This window comes from Amblyomma mixtum, chromosome 2, assembly GCF_055824585.1.
Source record: "Amblyomma mixtum isolate Tamu chromosome 2, ASM5582458v1, whole genome shotgun sequence".
Classification (NCBI taxonomy): domain Eukaryota; kingdom Metazoa; phylum Arthropoda; class Arachnida; order Ixodida; family Ixodidae; genus Amblyomma; species Amblyomma mixtum.
The window spans coordinates 301556522-301566765 of NC_143013.1; the positions used below are offsets into that span (position 1 = coordinate 301556522).

The 10244-nt window shown below is 50.8% G+C and overlaps 1 protein-coding gene across 2 annotated transcripts in view; it reads left to right on the forward strand.

Moving 5' to 3' along the window:
• Positions 1–634: 634 nt before the first annotated feature.
• The window catches only part of LOC149364696 (uncharacterized), a 26737-nt gene continuing 17127 nt past the window's right edge, over positions 635–10244 (forward strand). The window contains exons 1-2 of one of the 2 annotated variants that reach the window (XM_089574652.1): positions 635–1136; positions 7155–7607. In XM_089574652.1, the coding sequence (XP_089430778.1) occupies positions 813–1136; positions 7155–7232 (402 nt within the window). In that variant the 5' untranslated portion in view covers positions 635–812 and the 3' untranslated portion in view covers positions 7233–7607. Of the gene's footprint in view, positions 1137–7154; positions 7608–10244 lie in introns of those variants that run through there. The other variant, XR_016289212.1, reaches the window with a different exon arrangement.

The window sequence follows — 10244 nt, forward strand, 5'->3', positions numbered from 1 at the left end:
GCGTTCCACCACCACCGAAACGCGGCCGCCGCGGTTGGCTTCTAGCCCGGGTACTCTGACTCTGTAGGCGAGTGCCTTAACCACTGAGCCACTGCGGTGGGTCGGGTGCTTTTGCCTATGTTTTTGTTTTTTTGTGAATGCCAAGAATAATCACAGATGAAAACGGTCGAAAAGCCATCGGCGTAGCTGTAGTAGTCGGTACCACGCGTGGGAAAAAAATCTTTTCATGCCAACTGATTGCCCAGAATGTTCCGGATGGTCTCATACGATTCAGCGTTTCGTGTGGCATAGTCTTACTAGTTTCAGCCTATGCGAGCGGCAGGGATTTGCACCGGCGACCTATAATCGAGGGAACTGGTGATCTATAAGTATTATGCGCGGCTCGGGTGTCTACGAAGTAGAGTCAGACTGTTAATCGTCATTTCCTATCCTCAAAAAAAAAAAAACATTTTCGATTGTGCAACGGGCACGGCGTCGCGCCGAACGGACAATGGCGTTCCGTGGACTTCCTGGCAGCGCTGCAAGACGCTGTCGCGTTTCACACTCAAAGGCGAAGTTTGAGCGTCCTCCTAATTTTTTTCTTTCTCTTCTTGCGCGCTGTAATGAGCATGCGCTAGCGTTCTATCGTGCGCGCACGTGAATTAGACACGTAATCATAGCTTCTCTGGCAACACTAGTACGCCGGTCGAGCTTTCTCTGAAACATCCTATCATCGAGAGGCAGATGCTGTTCTGAGGCTGACAAGTCGAGAGTCTGGTGAGCTGCTCGTGGTATAGACAGTTCTATCTGGTTCGGCGTGCTCAGGTGGTAACATGAGCAGTGCAGCTTCATCGTATTCGGAGGATTGGATGACTCCAGCGGCGGAGAGTACGGACGCCGCTTGCACACTGCATGGCTTCCACTATGACGTGGCCTGGCGATTGGCGTGCTTCCTGGAGCCCCTGCCTCTGAGCTGGTACTGCGCCTACAGCGGCCGAGTTTGCTCACACATGGTGATGCTCCCCTGCTGCCACGTCACCTGCGCCGGATGCTACGCTCAGAGTGCCACGAGGTGCTGCGCGTTGGACGCCCGGGCCTTCCGCCAGCAAGCTGTCGCCGCCATGGTCTACTCCAGCCAGGACGAAGTGGCTCGACACGTAAGCTGTGAACATTGGCATTTTGTGGCCTAGGCCTCAACATTTCCCACCGCAGTGGCTCAGTATTAGTTTAATTCATGGGCTTGAACGTCCCTAAGCGACTGTGGCTATGGGGAACGCCGTCGTTAATAACTCCGGAAATTTCGACCACCTGGGGTTCCTTAACGTGCATTGACATCGCACAGTACGCGGGCCTCTACCAGCCATGGTGGCTCAGTGGTTATGGCGCTCGGCTGCTGACCCGAAAGACGCGGGTTCAGTCTCAGCCGCACTGGTCGAATTTTGATGGAGGCAAAATTCTAGAGGCCTGTGTACTGTGCGATGTCAGTGCACGTTAAAGAACCTCAGGTGGTCGAAATTTCCGGAGCCCTTCACTACGGCGTCTCTCATAGCCTAAGTTGCTTTGGGACGTTAAACCTCCAATAATTTCGCCTCCATCTAAATTCGGCAGCCGCGACTGGGACCGATCCCGCGTAGTTGCTCAAGAATCACGGCGTTCGGACGCTGGACGCGTCTCGGCTTGAATCCGAGACACGTCGGCAGCTCTTCATTGGAGCCGAAGTGCAACGATGTCTGTGTGTTCGATGTCCGAGCACGTTAAAGAACCCCAGTCGGCAAACAGTCTTCAAAGTCCACGCATAGCTTCGTGACGTTGAATCTCACCTCGAGGTGTCAGCCATTGGAACATCTCGCCTTCACACGTTAAAACAGGGGCAAACTAAGCGGGTTACCTCAAACGTGCCATGGCAATTGTGTGTAGGCTACAGAAGGCTATACAGCTTCGGATAATGAACAGAATGAACGGTTTTATTCGCATCAATGGAGTAATCGTATGGGACGCAAGCTTTCTCTTCCGTTCTTTCTCAAGTCTAACCGTCCATGCTCACCAAATGGGATGGATGAGTTGTTACAACACTCGACTATTTAGCCGGAGTACCCGGGTTCAATTCCGGCCGCTGCGTCCGCGTTTAGGTGGAGGCGAAGAGCACGTTAAAAAGCCCCATGTGGTCTACATTGATACGGAGCGCTCCACTGCAGCGTCCCTCTAAGCCCATGTATCGCTTATGGTCATTGGAAGTCACATGTCAAAACATGCAATTTTAGAGCGAAAGCTGTGATAGCTGAGCTAAAACCAAACTAATTTGGAAGTACATGCGCAGGACAACGGTATAACGCATCGACATCACACTCGAAACTCTGTAGGTTAAACACAATCCTACCAACTAGCCCAGTTTACCGTTCTTATTAACAACCTTTTCGTTTTTCTTTTTTTACAGCGAAAGATGTATTGGCTTCGTACAAGCAATTTAGTGGCTACAGCGGAAGCCGTGACGCGTAGCGCATTATAGCGCAGTGCTTTATAACGTAACGCTTTATAACGTAACGCTTTCGAGGTTTAGGTGTCCACCGTGAAGCGAGACACTTGCTGAGGCGTTCCGTTCCTCAAAAGTCTGTGGACGCTTAGCTTAAACTTCGCCTTTGAATGGAACGCGACATGTTGCAGCGCTTCCAGGGAGTCCACGGAACGCCATCGTCCGCTCAGCCAACACCACCTAGAAGACTGGCTCAGCGCGACGCAGCGCTGCTTTGTCCGTTGGAAACAAGTTTAACGCAACGCATTTTTGAGGAAAGAAAATGGCGCAGTAATTGTCTCACATCTCGGGGGACACCCGCATCCTCCGATTATACTATAGGTCGCCAGTTCCAACTTTTGCTGCAAGCTAACATAGCCAGTTAGTTTATGCTGCATGAAACGCTCAATCGTATGACACCATCCGGAACATTCTGCAGGAAACGGTTGGCATGATACGAGTTTTTTAAGGCGGAAGCCTTTAATGCCTTATCGTTGTAAGCAGAAGTTGTCGACAGAAATGTCACGCTTTTCAATTGGTCGAAGTGGTCGTGACGTCACAGTGCGCGAATTTCAAACTGGGCCAACTGTACTTTGGCTAGTAACTATGCAACCAATTAAAGGGATGGTATAGCGATGTTCCAAGTAAATGGGTCTGAGTTAGGTTAATTACTTAATTAACCAATTAGCCTAATTAACCTTTCTAGTGAGACCAGATAAATAAATAAAATCGAGTAGGAAATTGGTCAAGTTGGGGAATCGAAACTGGGTCTCCAGAGTGCGAGACGAGCACGCTACCACTCCGCCATGCCAGCTCGATGGTTTAGAATGAACAAAGGCGCCTCTAGTGAATACGGGGTCTCCGTTCACTCCCATCTTCCTCCCTTCCCTTAAGGCGAGGTTAAGGTGTCCACCGATATACGCGAGACAGATGCATTTCCTTTCCTCAAAAACCAATTTATCGACGAGCAGGGTGTACAGCCGAACGGGCGATGGCGTTCTGTGGACTCCCTGACAGCGTTTCAAGACGCTGTCGCGTTCCACTCAGAGGCAAAGCTTAGCGTCTTAATCACACATCAATGACATAAGCAGCAACCCCGCGTCTAAGGCTTCCGCCTCACCGCACTTTAGGTCGACACAGTGCTCCCCTGAATTTTTTCCGACGTGCGCTGCGCACTTCGACTACTATTACGACGTCAACGGCTTTTCGACCGAACGAGCTGCATACAATGTCGCGTAAAACTAACGGATGGCTCTCTCTCTTCGTTCACTGCCTTCCGTCGATGGAAAAGAGGGAAACCATACCGGCGTCTTTCGCTCGGTCGAAACGCATCCGTCGCGGTCAACTTTCCGGGAGCTCCGGGAGGCGCACACAAGCAGAAGAGGTCGCGATTGCTTTGGCGGTCTCACGTTTCAATTCAAAATACACATCGACGACTCGCGAGGGGCCTTTCGGAACTTTGAAAAAGGCTGCACTCCCTTCTTAGCGTATCGAATCTACCAAAATTGCATACGGGATACGGACCCCGCACACCTTTACCTCACATGCATGGGCCCGTGCTCATCGGGGGTTGAGAGGAAACGAGGCATTAGACGCAGCCGCCCGCGCGCTCTCTCACCGTGCTGTTTTCTCCTCCCCACTCGATGAGGAACCCGATTTTAATCCGGTCTATACCTTCACATATAATATGACGTACTATCAAGATAGGCATCGCCTTTACCCTCGCCCATGTAAAGGCCTCCTCAAGAAGGCGGATGCGTGGCTCCGTCTCCGCCGTCTCACTAGTACAGTGCTGTGCCCAGCAGCACTAAAACACTTTGACCACTCCTTTAGCGGCAGCTGCCTTGCACTTATAGCGCCCGGCGACGCTATAAAGCGCAGGCGGTGAGGTCGGCGTTCCCGCGATAGAAGACAATAAACATGGACAGCGCGTGCTCGGAGCGCACGCCCGGCACGAGCTGTTCGGAACTAGAAGCCTGCCACGCTGGTCATTTTGCTCTGGTGCTCCGCTGCGACCCCGCAAGTCTTCAACACACTGTAGAGCTGTGTCTTCGGACACATATCACATGGTGTGGGCCTGCCCTTCCAACCCGGCTATTCCCGCCATCCCCAACCCAACCCGGGAGGACGGGGAGGCGACCCTGCTCGGCTGCCACGACCTACAGGCCCAACAAGCCTTAGTCGGGCGCGCGCGGGCGGCGGCCACCACCACTGGGGTCCCAAACTAGGCATCTCCACGTAGTGTGCTTGTAAGGATCGGTCCCTTACGGGCTGATCCAAGAATACCTCCTGTCCCTTCCTAATAAATGTTTTTACCAGCACCAGGTTTGCATCTGGGTACTCCAACTAAGTAGCGAGCGCCCCAACCCATACTGTAACTACTGAGCCATCGCAGCGGGCTGAGCCCAATGGTACAAACTAGCAAACACCTTCATTTGTAGACACCTCCCGTAAAGTGGCGGGCTTCCAAAGCCCCTCGGCTTTCTTCGAGAACCAGAGATGTCTTAAACGAGCTCCAAATACTATTGCTTCCCGCTTACTCTGCGTGTCTGTTCACGTTATTGCCGAAGTTAGCTTTGCCGACTACGCATGAGTTTATTCTAAAATATAATGATGACAGTGCGAAAACGGATCCACGGAGTACGACTTGTGCGACTGCATTGTTGAGACCCTCGGTCGGAGTCATCCCTGAAATTTCAAAGGACTCAAAACAGCACCGTGAGGAGGACAAAGGGGGAGGGAAAGAAAGATAGAAGAAAGAGGTGATGGTCAAAATCATTTATCGCCTATTAAGTTTTTTACAGAAAGGTGATTGCGGTAGGGCCGTATTGGTCCTTTCCCCTCACAATACTAGCTGGAGCGCCTATTTCGGGGCCCCATTGGCAAGCAACGCACTCCCCGTCCTTTGAAACGTGGCCTTTCGGGTTTTGAGGTCTTGTCGGCCGAGGGCCGCCTCCCAGTCCTCTCAAATGGGGTTGGGGGGATAGATGGGTTTTATTGACACACCAAAACCATGCGGAAGGTGTCAGCCACCTCCCCACAGAAATGGCACGCGCCTTCAAAGGAAGTGTTGAAACGTTTAAGCACCGCCGGGCACAGTACAGTGTTGGAATTTTAATGAGGAGGCTGAATGCGCTGACGATCCATCCAGTCCCTTACTAGGGGCCGGGTAGCGCCGGTGTTCCTCCTTGTAGTAATCGGTGATGTGTTTGAATGTAAGGGCCAGATTGTCTGATAGGGAGTAGGCTTCCAAGGACAGGGAGATAGCCCGGGGAGAGAGTGCGCGGGCGGCCTGATCGGCCTGTTCATTTCCCGGGAGTCCCTGGTGACTGGGGGCCCAAATCAGGTTACGTGGAGTTGGATCTTCGCATCGGCAACTATATTGCAGTATGCGCCAGGCACGCGGGGAAGCTCAACCCACCTCATAGTTCTGAAAGGCCCCTCGCGAGTCGGTGAAGATGTGTTTCGACTAGGGATTAATGAGAGCCGGAGCAATGGCAATCTCCTCCGTGTGCGTTGCGCTTTAGGCTTTGAAAGTGACCCCGTAAACTGTGTTTGTGTTGTGTACGACGGCGGCCGTGTACAAACCCCAGTCGGGTGAGCTGGCAACTTCCACGTAATACACGTGTTGTTAGTTACCATAGTATCGCGCCAACACTTCCGCACGCGCCTGCCGACGACCGCTATGGTCTTCTCTGGACATGTTGCGGGGAAGGGGTTGGACCCAGAGGTAGGGTGTCCAGGGTTCTGGCACTCGCTCTCTTTCCTCAATGTGTTAGTCGTGTTTGATGTGTAGGTGGTCCAAGAAGCGCCGTATTAGAGGGCTCCGCCGGAGAATCGGAAAACCGGGGCGCCTCTCTCGCACCCGCCGCGGTGGCTCATTGGTTAACGCGCTCGTTTACCGAGCCGGAGTACCCGGGTTCGAACCCGAACGCAGCGGCCGTGTTTCGATGGAGGCGGAACGCAAAAGGCGCCCGTGTGCTGTGCGATGTCAGTGCACGTTAAAGATCCACAGGCGGTCGCAACTATTCTGGAGACCTCCACTATGGTACCTCTTACTTCCTGTCTTCCACTCCCTCCTCTATTCCTCCCATTACGGCTCGGTTCGGGTGTCCACCGAGATATGTGAGACAGTACTGTGTTATTTCCTTTCCTCAAAAAACCAATTCTCCCTAGAAAGCACTTCAGTGCTAACCCACCTTGGTAGCCCAGTGGTTACAGCACTCAGCTACTGAGCCGGAGTACCCGGGTTCCAACCCGACCGCGGTGGTAACGTTTCGATGGAGGCGGAACGCAAAAGGCACCCGTGTGCTGTGCGGTGTTAGTGCACGTCAAAGATCCCCAGGTGGTCCAAATTATGGAGCCCTCCACTACGGCGCCTCTTCCTTCCTTTTTTTCAGTCCCTCCTTTATCCCTTCTCTTACGGCGCGGTTCAGTGTACACCGAGATATGTGAGACCGATACTGCGTATTTCGTTTTCCAAAAACCAATTTTCCAACGTTTCTCCTGCTAGCAACACAGTATGACGTTTTACTTTTCAGAGCATCTGACAGCCTCTCTGAGGCCTAGTCACTGCTTACTCATGCTTCTCGCACTGCCTATCGACTGTGTCACCAGCAGACGATGTGAAGGAAAACAATTCTTTTTCCTTTTTTGATACTTGCAGATACAGCGCTGGAACGCTGAAAGAGGCTGCGGCGTTACAGGAGTGTCATTCCAGATCCTGGAACACTTCCATAAGTAGAACCTGCGCCTCGCCATCAGTTGCTCCTGACGCAACCAAGTGGTTCTTCGCGGAGGGGGTCGCTCATTGGACGTTAGGCTGTAGCCCCGAGAATTCGCCGTGGCAAAAGCACAGGGACTGCGTCGACGGACTGATGGCCGCCTGCAGCGCAGCGTTGGTCTGAACACAGACCGAAATATTCTTTTTCTTGTAAATCTGTCAGGCAGGTGGCGCGTACTGCTTCCTGCAAATATTTTCGAATTTTCTAACCTGATCGTGAAACGGCATTGCTGGCTGTTAAAATTAATGCAGCCTGCTGTATGAAAGCGCTGACATCATATGTGCCGTTTATTTCGTATGACGGAGATGAAAATAAAATAATAATGATAAAGCGTATTTAGACTCCCTCGAGTGGCTTTTTCAAGATCCTCGTACGGCGACTTTGCGATGGCTCTCATGTGGCGGCAAGCAAAGCAGGATGATTTGGCGCTCATAGGAAGGGGAATGCCTGCATTGTCATCTTCGCATCCCATAACGTTCTTTGCGTCATAAGTGAAAGACCGACCGCGCATATTAATGAGCTGCATGTGAATTGCTGGCACACTGAGGTAAGTTGCAGTCTCTGCTAGTTTCTGTTCTGCGATAGTGAAAGCACTGAATTCCGTCTGTGCTGTGGTGCATTGGAGATGGAGTGGAGATTTTATGCTCTGAAGCTATCAAGACAGGCTGGGCATCATTCGACAATGAGAGTCCTCCTCAGTTGCTGTTTTGCTCAGTTTGCAGCGTCGGCGAAATGCCACTCTGAAACCTCCACTGCCCTGTGCGCCCAGAAGATGCCTCCTCAGGAGCGATTCCTGCTCAGTGCAATTCTGGTCGCCCACCGGTAAAGGTGCATCTTCCACCAGCCCGCCGCCGCCTTTGAGATGCTCCACTCACCCAGCCCTTCACTGACCTCCAGCCTCCAGGAGCCCACTGCGATATCATGTTCAGAGACGCAACAAGAAGGCAGCCTTTGTAGAAACGAAACGCAAAACCAATACTGCTAACTGAGATTGTGGCATGTAATCGTTCGATCACCTGTGCGTGATTTTATTTCCCTGGACACTTAAGGTTGTGGTGAAATTTCAATAGCGCAAACGCTGCTTTGGCCGAAGGGCGCCACGGTACAAACTGTTTGTCTGCACACTGTGTAGTCACACTCCTTTTCCAAGTGTATCACCGCAGAGAAGCCGAGGTAAAGCTTTTATCCATGGAAACTCTGTGTATTCCCGGCGGCACTGGAGATCGAACCTCGCGCATCCCGCATACGAGGCGGATGCGCTAACCACTTAGCCACATCATTGCTGCTGCGTGCGCATACTTTTAGCGTCCTTCCACCGCTAACAGTCAGGCAGAAGAGCCTCTGGTAGCTGGTAGTATTTCAACAGGTTCGTGGCCTACATATGCTATACTAAAAGTCAACCTACAAGCTTGGTGAGCGTCGAGTTTGGTGACGTAGGGTCAAGGGCGAAAATATCGTAGGTTTTTAACGCAGTCGAACAGAGTAGACATGCGAAGCGTGCGTTTAGCCTGGTTAGATAATGATTTTCCTTTGCTGAGTCTTTGGCACGTCTGGAGACAAACTCTGGTTAAGCTGTGATCGATGCTATCTAACAAAATTTACTCAGCAATAAACGTCTCTGGCTGCCGGACAGACATAAACATAGCCAGAGGGAGCCGCAGGGTCTATTTTGACTAAGAACAAAATTTGAGTGCAGTTGCCCTCATTCTGCTTTTAATGCGATAAACGATAGCAATCTGTAATTGCACTTCCACATGCGTAAATCACATGATGAAAACTCGCTTGTCGATAGAGGCAGCAGTAGTAGACTGGAGGTCATAATCTGCAGTGGAAGTCAGCAAAAAGCGATTGGAGGATTGGTGGTTGAAAAGCAGAGATGTGGCATAAGGTTAGAATAGTAGGAAACCGTAGGCAAAGTTGATGGAGAATCTTAATGAGAATTGCCAACACAGTAAACAAAAAAAATAATAAATAAAGAAAAGCTGAGCATGGTGGCAATTGCCACCACCCCGTTTCAAAGGGGGCGCTCCTATCCATCCATCCATCCATCCAGGTGCCTTACTGAACGCTTTAAGTTTGGTTTGGTTTAGTTTATGGGTTTTAACGTCCCAAAGTGACTCAGGCTATGAGAGACGTCGTAGTGAAGGGCACCGGTAATTTCGACCACCTGGGCTTCTTTAACCTGCACTGACATCACACAGTACACGGGACTCTAGAATTTCGCCTCCACCAAAATGCAACCGCCGCGGCAGGGAACGAACCCGCGTCTTTCGGGTCAGCAGCCGAGCACCAAAACCACTGAGCCACCGCGGCGGCTACTTTAAGTCCCATCAAGCGTGAATAAAATAGGAAGAAAACTACAGGGCTTTAATCCCATCTTACTCACTCCTTTATATTCCTCCTCTGACTCCGTTAAACAGTGAACCTTCGTGGGTTCTGAAAAACAAGCGGTCGAGCCATTGTCATTTTCTTCCCGGTTTTCATGTGAAGCCATTGGATGACAGTGACTAATGGAGGCGAATAATACTGAGGAATGGTGCTAGTGCTGTGACTAAACTCGAGCCGCACAATAGGTTCCAATGAATAATTTATTTTCATTTGAGGAGAACAGTGTATGGTATTAACCAGGCTCTCTGTTTTCCTGCAAGGTTTATTAAGATATATTTGCGACGAAGAGTTCAAACGAGCTCAAGAAAAAAGTGAAAACACGAACCGAGCGGAAGAAAAACAGAAAATGAGCCAGATGCTGAGTCTAAAACGGTGGTGGTGGTTGAAACATTTATTGCCAAGCAATGCAGAAAATGAACGGCAGTCATTTGAAACAGTTGAAGTAATCACTTGAAAGATCATTGAAGACGAAACACAAATCATGATTCAAGTAACAAAAGTGCACAAGGAAGGTGAGGAGTTGAAATGATACATTTGACATTTTTCAGGATCATTCATAGTTGCGACTCTCGAAACAGGGCGTT